The 21,507-nt window shown below is 40.0% G+C and overlaps 1 protein-coding gene across 4 annotated transcripts in view; it reads right to left on the reverse strand.

Moving 5' to 3' along the window:
- Positions 1 to 1,388: 1,388 nt before the first annotated feature.
- The window catches only part of rhbdl3 (rhomboid, veinlet-like 3 (Drosophila)), a 72,656-nt gene continuing 52,537 nt past the window's right edge, over positions 1,389 to 21,507 (reverse strand). For 3 of the 4 annotated variants that reach the window (XM_034203504.1, XM_034203505.1, XM_034203503.1), the window contains 4 exons: positions 19,385 to 19,497; positions 5,049 to 5,149; positions 4,295 to 4,355; positions 3,265 to 3,536 (listed from right to left, as the gene is read on the reverse strand). In XM_034203504.1, the coding sequence (XP_034059395.1) occupies positions 3,265 to 3,536; positions 4,295 to 4,355; positions 5,049 to 5,149; positions 19,385 to 19,497 (547 nt within the window). Of the gene's footprint in view, positions 3,537 to 4,294; positions 4,356 to 5,048; positions 5,150 to 19,384; positions 19,498 to 21,507 lie in introns of all 4 variants that reach the window. The other variant, XM_034203502.1, reaches the window with a different exon arrangement.

The following is a 21,507-nucleotide window of genomic DNA, read 5'->3' on the forward strand; positions in this document are numbered from 1 at the left end:
GGGCCAGAAAAAGTAGCACGAACAGACACCTCAAGTGTTGCTTATTGGGGGTAGATGTTCTAAATTAAATGATGTTCACATATGAATTACTGTATATATAGTATTATTCATGAAAACAAATTCTACTGACGTGCATAACATACAATTGCAACTTGTAATTCAGTAAGCGTCCCCTTGATGGAGACAGCGGTGCAGATATGGAAACTGGGTCTAGCCCTTTACATGGTCTCTGCATGGTTTAGCCTTGATTTTATGGATGAATGTTAGCATTAAATCCAGGATTTTTCATAGGCATGTGTATTTGGTGCAAAATAACATACGGAAAGACGGATGTAGACGGATGTAGATACTCCTGTCATGAATCTTTTTGATCATTTAGTTGTTTTTTCATGATTTCCTCCATTCCAAAGGGAAATCCTTATGTCGTAGCATTCACTACTTTTTAAGACAAGTGGTTTCTACCAGCCATTCAAGACGCAGAAAAATAGAGAATAGTTTATCATTTATTTCACTATAGAACTATAATCAGCCCAATTTGAGTGAATTTCATGAAAGCCACTATTCTGATACTTTTACATCCTCCATGGTTATAACCTCAACTTTTATTTGACTAATTATAACTAAAAACCAAAACATTTAGGATGAAGGTCCCAGGAAGTCAATCTTATATGAGGATCTGTGATCCTAATGTGTATCAATTGAGATAATTTACACGCAAAAGCATTAGAATCAATGTTGTGCAAACTGTTTAACTATGTCCTTCTTCTTGCTTGTAACTTAAAAGACGTGAAATGAAAACTTGGCCGAATTGTAAGAGCTGCTCTCAGAAAGCAACATAAAAGAAACAGACTCCAAATGCATTCACTCAGATTTCCCTTCCCCTGCAGCTTTATTTGCCTTCTCTTTCTCACCAAGGTGAATGATTACTTCTGAAATTGGAGATTTATGAAGGGGAAACACAACTGAGGCGGCTTTCCTTGGCTGCCTAATCAATTTTTCATTGTGCCTTCAAAACGCTGCTCTCCATATGGTTGTACCGGCTAGACAGAGAAGACATTCAGTGACAGCTTAAGGAGTCTCTTCTCTGAATGAATTATGGCGTATTCTTGTGTGCTCGCACCTTTCATTGATCACTTTGACGTCTGCTTTTTTCACAACGGCTCTTATCCCTGCTTTCCAATCTGGGGCCCTGAGCTCTCTTTAAACACTTCGATAACAAATTGAGGCGAATCTGGTTTGAAGTCTGCAAACCTGCTTGGTTGAACACTTTTCTTTGCACAATTGGGAGTAATTCATTTCCTGAGAATATTGTCAAAAATGGTATGTGTGTATGCGTGTATATGTGACCTGAGTCATCACTGATATAAATAAGAGCACATAAATCATTGTTTGTTTCTGTATAAAACAGTTTAATGCACTCCAGTATGTACATATCAAATCTACAAAATTTGAATGAATGAACAATGTTAAAATATTATCAGCATTTACCCCCCTCAATCTTGTTTGTGTCATAGCCCTTATTATATACAACCCCACACTACTTTTAACACATGTTTACATAGGATAGCCTACATATAAGATAGAGCTAACATATCACAATGCAGACCGACCAAACAATTTACACAACATACCAATAATCACCAAGTAGATACAAAAAAATCAACAGCAAATGCATGTTAAAATATTCATCTGTATATAATTACATTATAATAATGTTTGTGCGAAGCAGTTACCAGCGTAACATGAGGTTAAAGTACAGTACAGTTTGAGACTTACAGCTTAGGGCTGGGGTCGTTTTCTATCCCAGTTCAATCAATTAACAATTTACGTTGTGACAAGAAGTAATGAGGGAGCATTGATTTACTTCTCTCCCCCAACGCCTCCTGATATGAGTTAAACGACCCCAGCCCGGATGTAGGCGAGGTCAGGCATGTGTGCTCTTCTATGTTTGGTAATGAGAAAATACTACATTTCTTCAAAATGGCCCAGTTGTCCACACTGGTGGATGTTGCTTTAGTCTGATCCCATTTGACGTAATTCACCTACTCACCAATCAATAAATAAATTGTTGCCACTTCATCGGTATTTTTCAACCAATCACAAACAATTACTGCAATTGCCCAGAGGGGACAACACAATTACAAATAATCGACTTCATTTTAGGGTTCCCCCAAGGTGAGAGATTCCTTAGAGATCATGACCTTTTTCTGTCACATACTGTATGATCGATACATAACAGAACAAAAATAGATTCATTTTCATTGCACAAAAACTATTATTTTCTGGGGATGTGCTCTTTCCCTCCAGTGCTAGTAGTAGTTTTGGCATCGTGTTTGAAAGCTTAAAAGTCTAAATGGCACTTCTGCTTCTTTTTCTTTTTTTCTGTATGAACAATTGTCACACTCCTTGCACACACAAAAGTCAAAAGACACACGTTTAAGGTTCAAATAGTGTTGAACACAAAACATAATTATCTGGGCAAGTGTCACATGAGTGAGGCAACACTGAATAGTAACCCACACTTTTCTTCAAAGAAAAATTCATAACTTTTGAAAGTTGCGGTAACTCCACCTACAATTTTGGGAAGGTTTGGCTATCCTGCCATCTGTTTTAATATTAACCTCTCCTGCTTATTTATAGGCTGCTTGAAATGATGACAAAACACAAACTATGCCTACATTCTAGCATGACCTTATTCTTCATTTACTGACAATTGGGCTGCAGGCAGAGTAAAATATTTTCAGGAACTCTTCTTTCTGAAAACGGTTTGTACAGCAGGGTTTTACTGCTGTCATGAAACACAAGGTGTGACTGTGCAGAAATACTTTCATCAGGCTGACGTCTCCATGAGAAGGCACCGTTGAATTGAGAAGGAATAGGCAGAGGAAGTTTAGCCAGGTTTACAGGACTATTCCTGCTTGATCCTGTCGCGTTAGATCCGAGGCTTCTCATTTGTCATTGTGATGTCTAAACATTTCCAACTGACTGTTACTTTTTAGACAAATGTCCAAGAGAGATGTTGACAAAGAGCAGGCTGAGGTTAGCTTGTATGGTAAGCGAAAAACAACGGCAACATTTAACCAATAAGGAACAGATGGGCTGAAAAAGGTATGACATAACCGGCAACCATGGGCCTCTGCATGTCAGGTGCATCCCTGCATCAGAGAGTATCAGGGCTGGGTGAGTCATCCAGCGAGGTGGTAAGGGATCTACCGATGGAGAAATAATGGGGATACAGTGTCAAATCTGCCTCTGATAATCAAGTCAAGGTGGTGGAGGCAGTCGCACGTCAAGCAGGCTGTAGGCAAAGATATTCCAGAAGACAGCGCAGAGCACAAACAAGGTGTAGACGCAGAAGAAGATCCAAAACAGGGACTGCTCCTGGAGGCGCTGCTCGTAGTTCTGCAGGACCACTACACCCAGCGTCAGCCCAACCATCACCCCTCCCAGGTGGGCTACGAAGCTGGGATTGGGGCACGGAGGAAAGGCCGGGGGGTAGAAGCGCAGCCACACAGCCCGACCAAACTCTACACTCACTGAGAGCAGACAGAGGGAGACAGAGAAAACACAATGTAAGCAAGGTTTGTTCTTAGTTCCTGACCTACAGTGCACTTGTGAAAATGTTATAAAACAATGATGCACTTTAGAGTCGATGGCCAACAAAGACTTATTTTAACATTTTCTGAGCTGTCATGGATAGATAACAACAGAAAGATGGATTTATTTTACTATAATACTCAGGGAGGTTAACTTATGTAACTTAGGAGTTTACTAAGTAGATGTGTCAAACACAAGTTGTTAACATTTATTAACATATCAACTTTAGATAAATAAATTCATTTAATTTATCAGCTCACTCAGTGCTTTGGGGCTGTGTTGCAGGTCACAATCTAGTAGTGATTCTGCTTGCTTTTAAATAATGTAAGCAAGTGAACATACCACTATTTTTTCACCTCCTTTTGTTTGTATTTGTATCTTGGAAAAGAGGGACATATAAAAGAAAATACAAATATGATCTTGTCCCCCTCACAGGCATGTATCCGAGGCAAGTAAAGACATGAAATCGTGGCAGAGTTTGGATTGCCGTGTTCACTGGGTCTTATTGAAACATCCTCAATAAGCTGAAGCCAGACATTTTATTGTTGCTGCCTTTGGAGCAAAATCACTTTTTCTCTAATAAGGATATTAAATTCTGGTGATGGAATAGCTCGACAAATAGATTAAAAGTACTTTTTTGAAAAATGATACTGAAGTTGAGGTGAAAGGGGAGAGATTCATTTTTATTCAGACTTACTGCAAACCAGAGCCATGGCCATCCGGAATAACTTAAACTGACACTTCATTCCCGACCAATTCTACAGAAAGAGAGAGAAAGAGAGAATGAAGTCATTCAGAAGGTCATTTCAAGATCTGGTGATGAAGACGGAACAAAGTGTGAGAAGGTCAAGTCCTTCTCAGACAGGAGCACTGCACATGAGAAGACATGAGATCTCGCCCTCTGTCTAAATTCACCTCAATTTGGAAAGCCCCACACACTCTGACCCCCAATCTGTTTTTGCCCTGTTCGATAATAAGATTTCAGCAGAAGGATATTCGCAAACGGCAACAATGTTGTGGAAGATATAGCAGGTTACAAAATAAGTACTGTATTACACATAATGGATGTTCACCTGAGTGTGTTTATATGGCACACAGGATGGGCAGTTTTGACCACACAGAGCAGATGTCAGAGAGTGCAGTAGGATGTAAATTCTTCAAAAACTGATGGCGGAGGTGAGGAATGTATGGCATCTGTAGATAGAGCAGCACCTGCTGGGCCCCAAAACAGGCTGCTTTGATGCTCTGATGATGTGGCAAAGCTCTGTGTGACAGGGCGACTGAGTGATGTGATAACCATCCACACGCACAACAAACACACACACAATGTATTTTATGTTTTTTTATATTAACTTTTTGTCTTTAATGGGGCCTCCCAGCAGAAGCATCTCACAGGATTGTACATGTATAACCAGAGTGACAATCAAAAATCTTGATTCTTGAAAACCTACCATTACTACGTTGGCCAAATGTGCTGAGACCAGAGCGTACACTCCTCCAGATGAGCCGACCACAGGAGCCGTCATATCGGTGACAGACACTGCCAGAGACCCTGCAGTGATGAGGAAGGAACAAGCTTTAGGTTAATAATCAATAAGAAGCATTCTTGTATCATCAACATCTTAAAGAAAGCAAGTGCAGGGATGATTCTCTGTGGGTTCACCACTATGAGGAAACAACAAGGAGCCATTACCTCAGTTTTATAATGATTAAAGCATCTATGAAATGTTCTCAATTTTTTTGGGGAGAATCGGTATTGCATGATGACGAATATGTCATATAATCAAAAGCTCCAGAGCAGCATATGACCTTGGGGTGACAATATTTACTCAACTGAACTAGATTTGTTTTCACTGACTGGCTATTTTGGTTCTCTAATGCAATAGAATAATAAATGATGAAGTGCATTATCTCTATATTTGAAATGTGTCTTGTGCTTCAATTTAGAGATACAAATAAATACACATCTGAGTTGACAAATATGACATGTGGGGTACCTCAAGGCTCCATCTTGGGGCCTCTTCTCTTTAACATCTACATGCTACCACTGGCTCAGATAATGAAAAACAACAAAATAGACTTCCGGTCCGACACAGAGATGGAAGCATAGAGCAACACGCTCCCGACCCAAAATATCTAAAAACACTGTCCGAACAACGCAATCCAACTCTCTGAGAGCATTTAAATCAACGGGGAAATATCGGACTAACGAAAAATGTCCAGAAAGGGAAAGAAAATCAATACCCAAAGTAAAAAGCACGACGAGGAAGAAATCGATCAGCTGTCTCAAGCAAGCAACAGCATGGATGATGACAAGCAGCCAGATGACGCAGATCACAGCGGGGAGGCTAATATGAGTTTAATTCTAAAAGAGCTGCGAGACTTTAGAAAAGACTCCTGCCAACAACTCAATGGAATAAAGGAAGACATCAATAAAATTAACAAAAGAATGGAGGAAGCAGAGGAACGAATTGACGCAGCGGAGACCAGGATCCAGTCATGGGAAGAGGTGGTGACAGGCCTAGTGAAGCTACAGGTACAGACCGAGGCTAAACTGACGGACCTGGAGGGACGAACACGGCGCGAGAACATAAGGATCTACGGAGTAGAGGAAGGTGCAGAAGCCATGTCGACATCTGTGATCGCTTTTGTGGAAGAGCTACTAGTTAAAGGCCTGGAACTGACCCCCTCTACGCTACAGATCGAGAGGGCGCACCGTGCGCTCGGCCCCAAACCTCAGGCAGAGGCCTCACCGAGATCACTGGTGGTGAAATTCTCAAGTTTTAAAATGAAAGAAGACGTAATCAAAAAAGCCTGGCAGAAAAAGGGTTTTTATTTCAAAGAAAAAAGGTCAACGTGGACCACGATTACGCACCTGAATTGCAGAGAAGGAGAAGGCAGTATGCGGAAGCCAAATCGGCACTTAAGGAAAGAAACATAAGATTCCAGAGCCCATTCCCGGCCAGATTAAAAGTGTTCTATGAGGACAATCCAGTGGTCTACAACTCGGCTGAGGAGGCAACAGCAGACATGGTGAAGAGAGGGATACCAGTGTCTGTCCTGCAGAACCCAAGCTCGTTAATGGACCAGATTAACCGGCTGACCTGGGAACCCAGCAGAAAGCGAGGAGATCAACTGCACCCGAGCTCCAAGTTACACTTCAAGGAACGGCTTCGAAGCTTTCGACATCGGGATACCCGATAAGTAGCACTGAGACTATTTTCTTTTTTCTTCCTTCCTCCTTGCCTTTACTATTATTATTTTCCTCTCTACCCAAAGGTTGAGATCAAACTGAATAGAACGCTTATACCACGGGCACATGTGGGCACATTTCGGGTCGGTTTGCTACCCTCTGTATTTTATGGACCTATGTACCAGCTTAAGGGCTGAAGAGGGCCCCCTTCCATCACTAAGAGGAAGAGACTTTCCCTCCACATTCCAACACTCCAAGGCACAATATGTGGCCTTAAATCTGGAAGTCAATGTCATTTATGTTTGTGGATATTATTCTGTTACATTTTTTTTGGTTATAGTTTTGTATTTTATTAATGTTATATATACAACAGGGGATGTTGGAAATGATTTAAATGTAGGAACTCATGGATTTAAAATAAAGGCAAATAATCAGCATGCAGAGTAAAGGGTCAATTAAAGTAATTACATACAATGTGAACGGTCTGGGAAACCCAATTAAAAGGAATAAAGTCATGTCAAAATTAAAAAGAGATGGAGTTGAAATAGCCCTCCTTCAGGAGACTCATCTAACAGAACAGGAACACCAAAAACTTAAAAAGTGGAACTTCAGTTCATATTCATCCTCATACAGAAAGGGATCCAGGAGGGGCGTAACAATCTTAATCTCCAGTAAATTAAACTTTGAATGCACATGTGAAAAAAAGGACAAAGATGGGAGATATGTACTGATTCGGGGAAATTTGGAGGGTACTTTAGTTACCCTCCTGAATGTATATGCCCCCCCGGGATCTGAATGGTCATTTTACAAACACATTTTTGAAATAATAACATTGGAGGCCCAAGGAATTCTAATTTGTGGGGGAGATTTCAATGTTAGACTTAACCCAACTTTAGATACATCAAAACCCCTTCCCTCAGGAGGGAAAAAAATCACCAAGAACATTACATTGATCTTGGGAGACCTAGGGCTCTCAGATATATGGCGAGACCTAAATCCGTCTACGAAAGATTTTACCTTTTACTCACATCCACACTCAGTATACTCAAGGCTCGATTATCTGTTTATGTATCAGAAAGATTTTTACAGGGTCCAAAATTGCAGTATAGGGACCACGGACTTATCAGACCATGCCCCGGTCTCCATGGCACTATAGGACTAGAAAGGAAAAGCACAATCTGGAGATTGAACACAGGAATTCTTAACCAAATTAGGCCTCAAATCAGGACCCATATAAAAGATTATCTGAACGACAATGACAATGGAGAAGTGTCCCCAATAATCTTGTGGGATGCATGCAAAGCTGTCCTAAGAGGAAAAATAATTGGCTATTCCTCAAACATAAATAAGCAAAGAAAAGAGAAAACAAATCAGCTTCAAACAGAACTAAAACATCTAGAAAATATACATAAGAAAACCCTAAATACAAAAACTAAAATGGAAATAGATAAAAAAAAGAACGAACTCCATGAAATCCTCTCTAACGACATAAAAAATAAAATGATCTTTCTAAAACAAAGTTACTATGAGGTAGGAGGTAAATCAGCAAAACTATTGGCTTACAAACTAAAAAAACAACAGGTAGAAAACACAATTTACAAAATAAAAGACCCTGAAACAAGTATTATACATAGTAATCTAAAATACATACAACAAACGTTTGTCTGTTTCTATAAAAACCTATACACACAGCCTAAAATAGATAAAACCAACATCAGGAGTTTCCTTGACTTGATCACTTTCCCTAAAGTGAGGGATGAGCAAAATCACAATTTAATTAGAGAAATTACGGGAAAAGAAATAGAAAAGGCAATCGCTGATTTAAAACCCAATAAAGCCCCAGGCCCAGACGGTTTCCCTTCTGAATGGTACAGGGAAATGATGGATCTACTGATCCCAACAATGAGGGATGCTTTTAACCACGTGCTTCAGACAGGTATAGCTCCCCCCTCATGGGGCGAAGCAGTAATCTCCCTGATACCAAAGGAAGGGAAAGACAAATGTGACTGTGGAAGCTATCGTCCAATAAGTGTGCTAAATCAAGACTATAAGATCTTTACCCACATTTTGGCAAAAAGACTCGAAGAAATCCTCCCTCGGATAATAAATCTAGATCAGACAGGATTTATCAAACAACGGCAAACTCAAGATAATATCCTCAGAACTCTACATATAGTTGAACATATATCCAAAAACAAACTCCAGGCAGTACTTTTGAGCCTTGATGCAGAAAAAGCCTTCGATCGAGTTAATTGGAAATTCCTATACCAAGTTCTTGAAAAGTTTGGCTTTCACAAGACATTTATTAATACTGTTCAAGCATTGTACGACAACCCTTATGCAAGAATAAAAATAAATGGAGCCATATCAAATTCTTTCAACCTTGAGAGAGGGACACGACAGGGATGTCCAATTAGCCCTCTGTTATTCGCAATTTATATCGAAGCTCTGAGTTTGGGGGTTACTCAAAATAACAACATTACCGGCATAAAAGTATATGGCCAGGAACATAAATTATCATTATTCACTGATGATATATTAATATACCTGTCAAACCCAGATGAATCATTCTTGAGTTTACTGACCTTTTTGGATACTTATAGTTCTGTCTCAGGGTACAAACTCAATATAACAAAAACCCAAATACTGAGCTTTAATTACAAGCCAAGCCAACATATAAACTCGACCATTGTTCTTAATTGGGAACTGGACCACTTAAAATATCTGGGAGTAAACATTTCTAAAGATTCAGAGGACTTGTATACACTAAATTTCAACCCTCTAAATCAGAAAATAAAAGAAGACATAAATAGATGGAACTTGATCCCAGTGCTGAGCTTTGAATCTCGAATAGAATCAGTGAAAATGAACATCCTACCTAGACTTTTATACCTTTTCCAGAATCTACCAATTGAAATCACAGACAAGCAGTTTAACGAATGGGATAAAACCATATCAAGGTACATTTGGCAAGGGAAGAAACCAAGGATTAGATTCTGTACTCTTCAACTAGCAAAAAACAAGGGAGGAGTAGCGCTCCCCTGCTTGAAGGACTACTATATATCAGCCCAATTAAGAAGCTTGTTCTGCTGGTGCAAGCCAGACTACAGAGCTAGATGGAAAGAAATTGAGAATAATGTATCAGGAGAAGTACCAATCGAGGCAAGGTTAGGGGATAAAAAACATATTAAAAACTTACTGGAAAAAGATAACCGCTGGATCAACCTCTCTTTAAAACTATGGCTGAGGGCCATCACCAGGAGTGACTTGCTGGAGGAAATGAAGATATTAAGATGGTGCTCACATGATCTTGATTTCACCCCAAGCAAGCTAGATACAACATTTAAAGGCTGGGCCAAACATGGCCTTACTTCATATTGCACATTTTTCAGCAAAGGAACTATGTTTGATTTTCAAACATTAAAAAAACGATATGGGTTGAATAACGGTGATTTTTTTAGATTTCTACAGGTACGCCATTACTTAAATAGTTCCCTGTCAGACAGCCAGAAGGCCCTTGAAAACCCTTTATTAATAGTTTTCACCAGTATATAAAACACAAATGGGAAAACGAAACAAAAAAACCCATCCCTGACGAAGTTTGGACAAGCTACTGTACTTTTCAATGGAAGATCTCTAGCTCAGGCACCTACAGAATGTTTAGTTGGAAGATGCTGAGCAGGTATTTTTTCAGCCCTGCCCAGTCATCACATCAGCTAGGGCCCCCCAGCTGCTGGAGGAAATGTGGTTCTCAGTTAGCACATCACTACCATTTGTTTTGGACTTGCCCTTTAATAGTAACTTTTTGGCAAAAGATCCATGTAGAAATTGAAATAATACTACAGGAAAAAATCCCATTAAACTGGGACGAATTTCTATTTGGGCTCGTACATTCAATCCCCTCAAACTTAAAAACAAAACAATTATTTGGAATTCTTACTGTTGCAGCAAAAAAAGCAATAACTAGAAAATGGCTCAAAGCAGACATCCCCTCTCTTGACAACTGGTATGAAAAAATCCATGAAATCTATATCATGGAAAGAATCACATTCTCAATGAGGCTACAGGAAAACACATTTGAGGAAATATGGAAAAAGTGGAGAATCTACATATCCCAAAGACGACCATCCCTTGTTTGACTGTTCCTATACACCGATTGAATGTATATAGATGTGTATGTATGGACACATGTATGTGTGTGTGTATTGTATGCATATATGCATGTTGATATGAATGCATATGTACATGTGTAGACATTTGCTATTTCAAACAACCCCTGTGTACTTTTTCGTTTTTATTTTATTTTGACTAATTTTGTTTGCTATTTCATTTGTCACTTTCGGGTCTCTAAAAATATATGATTTGAAAAACTGTACTTGTATTATAATGTGACCCCAAATAAATAAAGAATTAAAAAAAAAGAAAAACAACAAAATAAGTTACCATAGCTATGCGGATGACACACAAATGTATGTAACAATTTCACCAGGAGACTATGCTCCAATTCAAACACTGAGTAAGTGCATTGAACAAATCAATGACTGGATGTGTCAGAACTTTCTCCAATTAAACAAAGATAAAACTGAGGTAATGGTTTTTGGAGCCAAGGCAGAACGTATAAAAGTTAGCGCTGAGCTTCAGTCTGCAATGTTCAAAACAACAGATAAAGCCAGAAATCTAGGTGTAGTCATGGACTCTGACCTGAGTTTCAACAGTCACATTAAAACAGTTACTAAATCAGCCTACTATCACCTAAAGAATATATCTAGGATTAAAAGACTAATGTCACAGCAGGATTTGGAAAGACTTGTCCATGCCTTTATCTTCAGTAGACTCGACTACTGTAATGGTGTCTTTGCAGGTCTCACTAAAAAATCTATTAGAAAGCTGCAGCTGATTCAGAACGCCGCTGCTCGAGTCCTCACTAACACTAAGAAAGTGGATCACATCACTCCTGTTCTGAAGTCTTTACACTGGCTTCCTGTGTGTCAAAGAATAGATTTCAAAATACTGCTGCTGGTTTATAAAGCACTGAATGGTTTAGGCCCAAAATACATTTCTGACCTCCTGCTAAATTATGAACCATCCAGATCTCTCAGGTCTTCAGGGACTGGTCAGCTTTCTGTCCCCAGAGTCAGAACTAAACATGGTAAAGCAGCGTTCAGTTATTATGCTTCAAATATCTGGAACAAACTCCCAGAAACCTGCAGGTCCACTGCAACTCTTACTACTTTTAAATCCAGGCTGAAGACTTTTCTTTTTGTCGCTGCTTTTAATTGAAACTGAGCCGTTGTGTTCATCAGTAAAGTGGAACTTGTGTGTGAACTATTCATATCTTAAACTGCACTGTAACTTTTTATTCATGTCATTTTTATTCATGTATTTTTTCTTTTAATGTTTCTTTTATTATCTTTTTTTTTTTAAATGCCTTTGTCTGAATGTCTTTCATTTTTGTAAAGCACCTTGAATTGCCTTGTGTTGAAAGGTGCTATATAAATAAACTTGCCTTGCCTTAAGCCTGGGCTTTAATTTTTGTTCATTATTTTTCTCTCAGGGGATCATACTGGCAGTCACTTTGATTAAGTGACCAATTTAAACAGTTTTTGTACTATCTGTTACCAATTGAAAACATACATTTTGTAACACATAAAGACAGTTAACTTCTCGCTATTCAATGAGGTTGTGTTTTGAATAGTTATTCATGAAAAGAGGCTTGCTCACACTGTACCAGCTTACACTTGGATTCTATGTAAAAACAAAGGCATTCAAACAAAGTGGGCTTCCGCAAACAAGAACTTGCTCTCTTTAGCACCTTGGTACCAATTCATCACATGCACAAAGGACCCAATCAAGCATTCAAAAGTTTGGATGTGGCGACATTCAGAGACAGAGTCACAAGAGGAAATGTGTTCTCACTGCAGTTTGTGTGCAAGAGAAAAGATAAAAGAACAAAGGAGAGGGATGTGTTTTGTTGGACTATTAATTGACACAATCACAAACTCTCTCATTGTCTCTCTCTTTGCTTTTTTTCTTTCTTCTTCTCTCTCTACTGTGCATATGCTCTTGTACATATTTTCCTTTCCATATCTCCATGGATCTAACCTCTGTACAATATTGATGCTAAGTTTATGAGACAAAACTACCCACGGTCTTCCCACTCTATCGTTCTCTCTCAAATACAGTTGGTTTGCACAACACATACACGCATGTATGCAAGTATACTGCATATTCAAATGTGCATAGGCCTACATAATGGGGTACCACTGTCAATGTTCATTTTCTTGAGTCTTGAGGCTATGGATCAGAATGACATTGCTGGCTGGTGCTTAGAGCAAGCTGATTAAGTTAGTTTGTTGTATGTATCATATATCTTATTGGTGAGAGTTTGATCCACTTTTTGACAAACGACTCCAAATGTCCTCAATTTAGATATTCAAGTGTATAACTTCTGGTAAAAATGCAGCCAGCCCAGCTCTGCGCTCTTATAACTGTAAAATCATCCGACTAAGCTGGAGCCGACCTCGTAATTTTGTGCATTTAATGCCTTTGTGTGGTTTGGAAGATGCTCCACATTTAGCTCCATTTCACAAAGATTAGTTTAGTCTCTCTCTCACACACGTGTACACACACACACACACGCACACATGCACAACCACATAGTACGCAATACTACACTATACAGCAAACTGTATATAATTATAACAGACAGAAAGGGCTCTGCAGTTCATAGATGTTAAATCACCATAAAGAGGGATGATGGAATAAGCCATGGCATTTAAGTCATGATGCTATTTATGGGACTGATGAACGAGGAACCATCATAACAAAACACATACGGTATACACGCACACCATCCACACATTTGACAAAAATGAGTAAAACTGAATTCCCTTGATACATGCATCCTTAAAGTGGCCTCATTCTGTCAGTACATTAAAAGAGTTTTGCTTTTTATATTACATTTTACGGTATTGTATTTTGAAAATAATGCACTGCAAAGACTAAAAATAATGCATTATAATTCTGTAGGAAACAGATTATGAGTTGCATGCATTTATTTGCCAATGTTCCTAGATGAGGAATGGGGATACACAGCAGACGGTCCAGAGGGAATTCAGTGACTGACTTTGGAAAGAAAACTGATCCTGGGGTTCACAAAAGCAGAGGTTCATAAAGGCATTTCCACATTGACTGAATGCAAATGTTATAAACCCTTTAAAAAAATCCACAAAACATGAATTTATTTCATCTTTAAATGTCTCCTAATAATATTGATGTTAGGGTTATAGTTTTAAAGGTCCCATGTCATGCTTTTCCGGTTATTACCCGTCCCCTTGTGTGTTATGTAGCTTTTTATGCATGTAAACGGTCTGCAGTCACAAACCCTCAAAGTACACCCTGTAGCGAGTAAAACTCTAACACAGAAAATACCTGTCTATGCTGCCCCAGAACGCCTCGTTGGAGATTTTTCTTTTTCCATTGTTTTCTTCTTATAGTGTAGTAAGTACAGTGACGTATTGGGTATAGTGACGTAACATCTCCGACTTCCTCACACACACACACTCAATCTTTTCTCAGCTGCAGCTCCGCGGATTTCTCAGCCTGAACTCAGCCTGAACTCAGCCTGAGACGGTGAGACGCGGCGGGGCTCGGCCTGGGCTCGGCCTGGGCTCGGCCAGGGCTCGGCCTGGGCTCGGCCTGGGCTCGGCCTGGGCTCGTTCTGGGCTCGTTCTGGGCTCGTTCTGGGCTCGTTCTGAGCACACACGCAGTTTCACAGCCAGGCTGCAGGTGTGTGTGTGTGCTCGGGCTGGGTTCAGGCTAGGTTTCGCTGTGTCTCGCTGTCTCGCAGATCCCCCGCAGCAAGCCAGCTCAAACTGTCCGCTCCAGCAGCGAGCCCCGCAACGTCCCGCCAACACGGCACCCAGACCCCACGCGCATTCTCATCTGTTTGTCATTGCTGGTGTCATTTTCTGGTTGCTAACGCCATTGTAACACATAATCACTGATGTTCCGCTGTAACGGTGGTAGACCTGTGGTAGACTCATCAGAACAGAGTGGGCAAGCTGACCAATCAGAGCGCACTCGGCTCATAGGGAGGGGGGGGCAGGAGCTCCAACAAGCCGTTTAGGACAGAGGGTGTTTCTCAATGTCGAGGACGCTTGCTTGGTAGCACATGTCTTCCGAGTCACTTCCTTCAGAAGCTAGGCAAGAATCCTTCCTGGCATTCGGAAAACGAAGAGTGGAACAGGCGAGCAAGTGTGCGTCATATGAGAGGCCCCGCCTTACATTTTCCACCACAGATTTGGGGAAATTGGTCCGTGCGCAAAGCATTGTGGGGATTTTAAGACCGTGGAGTCTACACATGTGCAGCCTCGAAATTTCTCGCCGGGCTCGGTAGAATTCCGAGTATGCTGGACATTGGAACAGTCCCTCTGCGGCACTCGATGATGTGGTATGCTTGAAATAGTGGCTCTGGAGCAGCCTTCCTCGACATTGAGAGACACGCAGAGAGTGAATACACATAGGCTACTATACAGAGATGCTGTATGAGAAACCAATGTGTTTGGAAAATTGCACAATATAAATCTATTTTAGTATACCTCAACAATGGAATTATGATAGAAATGGCCATGCCATGGGTATTACAATGGTTCCCGATGTGGTACTGTTGGGAGGTTGTGGCTCAGTGGTTAGTGCGCTGATCTTTGGGCACTGGTTCGAATCCCGCTGCAGTCAACATTCCGCTGTGTCCTTGGACAAGACACTTCACCCCAAATTGTTCCTGTGGGGATTGCCCACAGTATTGACAGTAAGTCGCTTTGGATAAAAACGTCTAACAAGTGATATGTAATGTAATGTTGGTCAATCAAAAGAGCTTAATTATCCACACACAGTAGAGAACCTTTTAACACTGTGATAATTTTGCTGGTTTTGAATGAAATATGTGACACGTGAAAGAAAAGGACTTTTCAAAAGCAGGTTACATTTAGCCCCCAAATAGGAGTTTCTTCTTTGTCTAATATGTTTCCCGGTCAGGTTTATGAACCCTAATGGCAGCCCACCGAGGTGATACTACCAGCATCTGAGCTCAATTAACACTGCAGGGTGATCTAGGTGAGTGAATACACCCTCAAACACACACCCACAAACGTTCCTCTCTTTACCACGACAAAATGTGGCATGCAAGGGCTTGGATCCTTTCCATTCTACGTTAAATCGATTCTCAAAGTTAATCCCAAAATATTTTTCTAAAACAAGACCTGTTAGTAGTATAAAGTATAGTATAAAGCATGTGTCCATCCCAAAATTGAGATCAGCTCCATAAATAAGAGTTTAATGCAAATTGGGCCAGTCTTTCTCTAATTCTGCTGACAAACTCACAAACCGAACCAAAAACATAACCTCCATGGTGGCGGTAATGAAACACACATTTGAATTATGACCCCCATAAATACATTTGAGTTGTAATATGCACAAAGGATACCACTCCCTAGGTTACACCCTTTTATAAGTAGCCTACTCTACATTTCTTCCTTCCTCAGCACCCACATCCCCAACACCTGGTTCAAGACGCCTCCACCTCTGTAGTTCCTGTGTTTAGGAAGTGTGACTAGGCAGGATGACCTCCATCCCTGTAATTAACTTTGCTTGATAACATTATTTTAGTTGTGGTTGCATGTGCACACAAACACACACAAAGACAAGGACACAGTCTCTCATTGTCCTTCAGCAGGCCCCAGGAGGTGTGCAGTTTTTAGAGTCGAGAAGTGGCATCTAATATATCTTTGCTGTTCATCCTAACTGCAGAGAAAGAACCGGTAACATGATGGGTGATAATAATACAGATCAGCATTCATAATGATAACAGTCAAGTTTGGTTGCGTGTTGAGTTGACTGACTCTACAAAGTCGTACAATGAGTTTAGTCGGAGATTCGTTGACTGACTTTGACTTCCCTTTGTGTCTTTTGTTTACTTTCTTGTCTACACGTCTGTTTTGTGCCTAATTGCCTAATCCTCTGATGATACACTTGTTGCTGCACCTGTCTTCTGCTCTTCATACAGGCAGATCTCTGTTTTTTGTGTCTACATATTTGTTCATTGTCCATAAATAAGTTATTTGTGTTTACAAGCAAAGTCCATTGTTTCCATTAAAGTATCAGAGTTTGTGTTGGCCCCAGAGGGCCATCGACCCCTCTCGGAGTCATTACTTGACCTCTGAACTCTGTTTTGACCTCTGTGTGTGCCAGCTGAGCCCCGCTCTGTTCACTTTAGCTTGTTGTGCTTCTTCACACAATCAGGAAGTATCACTGTGCAGCAAATGTTAAGTTGACTTTTGTATTTTACCAATTGTTAACGTCTAATATTTAAAAATGCATATAGATTAAGCAGTAAGTATGGATGATCGGTGATCATATACTAATGTACATACAAACACACACATACACACTCTTTTCTGTGAGTTGTTCGAAGGCAAAAATACTTATATATACAAAGAAAAACATGTGTGTGTGGAAACTGATATGGATTATTTAACAAACACTTTTGTCATTGATCTCTCAATTTGGTTCATTTATGTTACTTTTATGTTTTTACTTTCTTCCACCATTAAAGATTTGAAGATTTTAATGCCTGTACACAATTTCCCAATTTGTCTATCTATCTTCCATCTATCTATCTATCTATCTATCTATCTATCTATCTATCTATCTATCTATCTATCTATCTATCTATCTATCTATCTATCTATCTATCTATCTATCTATCTATCTATCTATCTATCTATCTATCTATCTATCTATCTATCTTTCCATCTATCTATCTATCTATCTATCTATCTTTCCATCTATCTATCTATCTATCTATCTATCTTTCCATCTATCTATCTATCTATCTATCTATCTATCTATCTATCTATCTATCTATCTATCTATTTATCTATCTATCTATCTATCTATCTATCTATCTTTCCATCTATCTATCTATCTATCTATATTTCCATCTATCTATCTATCTATCTATCTATCTATCTATCTATCTATCTATCTATCTATCTATCTATCTATCTATCTATCTATTTATCTATCTATCTATCTATCTATCTATCTATCTATCTATCTATCCATCTATCCATCAATCTATCTGTCCATCTATCTAGAAAATCTAGAAAATCCCAGTCAGACAAAACAACCAAAAACATCACCTCCAAACGCAACCAGAGCGTGCCTCCCCCTTTGGTGGTCGATATCTAATTAAAACAGCAGACATATGTGTGTGTGTGTTTGTGTGTGTGTGTGTTGGGGTCAGTGACAAACACCCTGGGGATACCAGCTGTGGTGGCCTGTAGCATTAACCTCCCTTTGAAAAGAGGAAAAACACACACACAAACACACACACACACACACACACACACACACACACACACACACACACACACACACACACACACATTGAGAGACACACAAACGGTCAATCAGACATGGAGAGAGAGAAATAGACACATCATTTTCATGAATATTTATATAAAATCTCACTATCTGCAATTAATATTCCACAATCCTCTCTCCTGTCCCCTGACATCAGTACCACCCAATACACATCACCTACTCACTGCCACAAGGCATCACGATTTCGGCTGAAAACACTGATTTCAACAAGTATCCCAATGATTCCACTCCAGTAACCTCAAAGCTGATAGTGTCATCCCTGGGAACCAAATACTTTTTTTCTTTTTTATTCCTACAATATTTGTTATGGGGTGAATGAAACAAATACATGGTGGAGTGGATGACTGTTGTTTGTACCTCTTCAGTAAAGAAAATCAGAGCTTACATACTCTCTGCTGAACTAGTCTCAATCCTGATATTGCCCCAGTGCCTGAGGTTGATAGAGAAGTAGGAATGGAGAAGTGACATTTCGCTGTGTGCTTGCTTCTCTTTCACATATGCAGTTGCTCGCTCTGTTTCTCCCTAATCTCACCCACTTCCACTTCTCTCCCATCCCCACGTTTCTCATATCCTGATCCCCCTCTCCAAACCCTCTCAGGCTTATTAACACTTATGAATCCATCTCCCCTCCTCCGTCTCTTCCCCCTCTTCATCCCTACATTTCACACTGACCCTGCTATTTCACTAATACCATGTGTGTGTGCTTGTGTGTTCTCCTGATTGTGTTCTTATGATTGGGCTCCATTTGAGATTTCACTCTCTCTGCTCTGCCCTATTGTACATGACCGTAGGGGGATGAAAAGGCTTTGATGGGGCACTGACAACCCCCTACATCCCAGCACGTCTGCCATGAAAACAGAAACACAAGGCCATCTGCCCTGATCCTGAACACCCCACACACACACTCACACACTCAAAATGTTCTCATTGACCAGTGTCCACTAACAGACCGTCTGCAACTTGATAGGCCGTTCAATTCACAAAAAACATACAACAAGCAGATGGAACAACGGTGCAGTGGAAAGGCTAAACTCTAGTGTGTGTTTGTTTTGTCTCTGGGGTAGAGTGAGTGTGTAGATAAAAGGCAGGGAAATGTCGGCATAAGTGGGATTGTAATTGTTGCATGTGTGTGTGAGAGGACAGGCCCACCTGCCAGCACACCACACACGTAGACCAGTCCAATCCGCAGGGCTCCGTGGACCATTTCTAGAGGGACTCCCACCAGCAGCTGCATGGCCATGTTCAGGCTCAGGTGCTCAATTCTGTAAAAGACACACACACACTCTATTAAATCCATATTTAATCATACATCTCAAGAAAATATGGCCACAATAACAACAGAAATGTAATGATAGAAAGCAAACTAATATTGGTAGTTATGGTCATTTGGTATTAGTTGTTGATTATTTTAGTATTCTTATTTACCTCCAAGGGCTAAAAGGGTCTGAAATAAAGTAAAAAACACTTTCATTTAGTAAATGATACCAATTAATGTATCTCAGGAGTGAAAAAAGTACCTATAGAGCGTAGTTCATTGTGTTTTGAGAAATCACATTGAATCAGCATTACTTTGTCCTGTGTCCTATGCATTGCCAAAGGTATTATTTGATACAAGTATATGCAAAAAAGAAAAGACAGAGTCATTAGCGCGTTGCTACAGTAAATATGTACACTCTCTATTGGTTTGAAGATTCTGAGGCTCTGCTGAGCTCTCGCCAGGATAACATGTTTATTTGTGTGTGTCTGCTGTTATTGACGATGAACATTTACAACTAAATTGCAAAGAAAATGTTTCATTGTAGCTTCTAAACACTGCAAAAGAAAACTGCCAATACTCACCATGTCATTTTGTCTATTTCTTTCGTAATCTTTCTGACCATACTGCACTTATTTAGATTTGTACACATTCTTGCAATCACAATCAGCTTGAAAATGAAATAATTCCCCTGTTAGTAGAATGGTCAAACTCTAAATACATGGATGTGTGTATAGTGTAAGAACAGACAACATGCTTCTGATTCCTCATGGGGGTGAGGTGTTAGATGATAGACAGGAAACACACTCAACTCTGGCACCAGACAGTGATAAAACATGAACTGTGATCAAATCAAAAAAACATTTCAAATTATAAATACTGCAGACATGAACAGAAAACGGAAAGAGAAAAGGGTAACCCAGATGATTGGTGTTGGGGAAATATTTTCTAAGGCCCATAACTTTGACCCAGTTTATCAGTTCAAACTGTCCTGACTGAGCACACGCACCTGTAACCTTGGCTGCTGTGCTCTCAGTGTTCTGTCTCCCTGTTCCTGCCTGTTGGCGTCAGCTGATCGAGGTGTTATCATTCTATCTTGTTATGCACAATGTTGATTATTCTCTCTGAACTAGCTAAATACACGGGTCTAGGGTAGAGTTCTTCAGAATTGGCGTGGCAACTCTACCGTGAAGTCATAACCTCTGACTCTTGGACTTGTTTTGTGAATTCTCTGGCCGAAGCTCCTAAATAAACCATCAGTGTTTGACATCATAGCTCCTGCTCTCCTCGCGTCTCCTTCCTGAGTCGGTGACTCCTCCTGCATTGCTACACAGAAGTTTCCCCCACAATTGGCACACGTTTAAAACAAACAACTGAAGCAATATTAGAGGAAATCTACAAGCATACAGTTTGCCACAGATAACATTATATCCGTCTGGTTTAGATTGATATTACCTTCATAGAGCATAAGAGTGTATCGTTTTTATTATAACATTATTACCTGCTTTTGTTCCCCCAAACACCATATTAAGTGTGAAAGTCCTTCCAGCCAACCTCAGTGAGCAGCACAGACACATTCGGGTGTCACAGAATAATCCTTTCCCCTCCCTCTCATAATCTTCCTCATTGTCTCTCACTCGCTTCAATCACTGCTCTCCTCTGTTTACTGCCTCAGTCCCAATTATAGTGTCATTTATATTTCACATTGCGCAAAGACAGAGAGATGACAGAATTAAAGTGGTAGAAAGAGAGATGACTCTTTCTTTTTTTACTCGTTTGTCAGTTTAACAAACAACCGATGAATGCTGTGTGTCCTGACTGTGCATTCATTCAACAGACAGCTTCTACATCCTAGAAATGAACATAGATATTCACACAAACAAACAAGCAAGCACACACACACAATCCCCCAATACAGACAGGAGGGAAAAACAAGACAAGGCTGATAATCTATTTAGTTTAAAACAACCCAGCCACTTCTTCTCCAGAGCCGACAGAGAGGATCGTTCCAGTGATC

The sequence above is a fragment of the Gymnodraco acuticeps genome, unplaced genomic scaffold, assembly GCF_902827175.1.
Source record: "Gymnodraco acuticeps unplaced genomic scaffold, fGymAcu1.1, whole genome shotgun sequence".
Lineage (NCBI taxonomy): Eukaryota > Metazoa > Chordata > Actinopteri > Perciformes > Bathydraconidae > Gymnodraco > Gymnodraco acuticeps.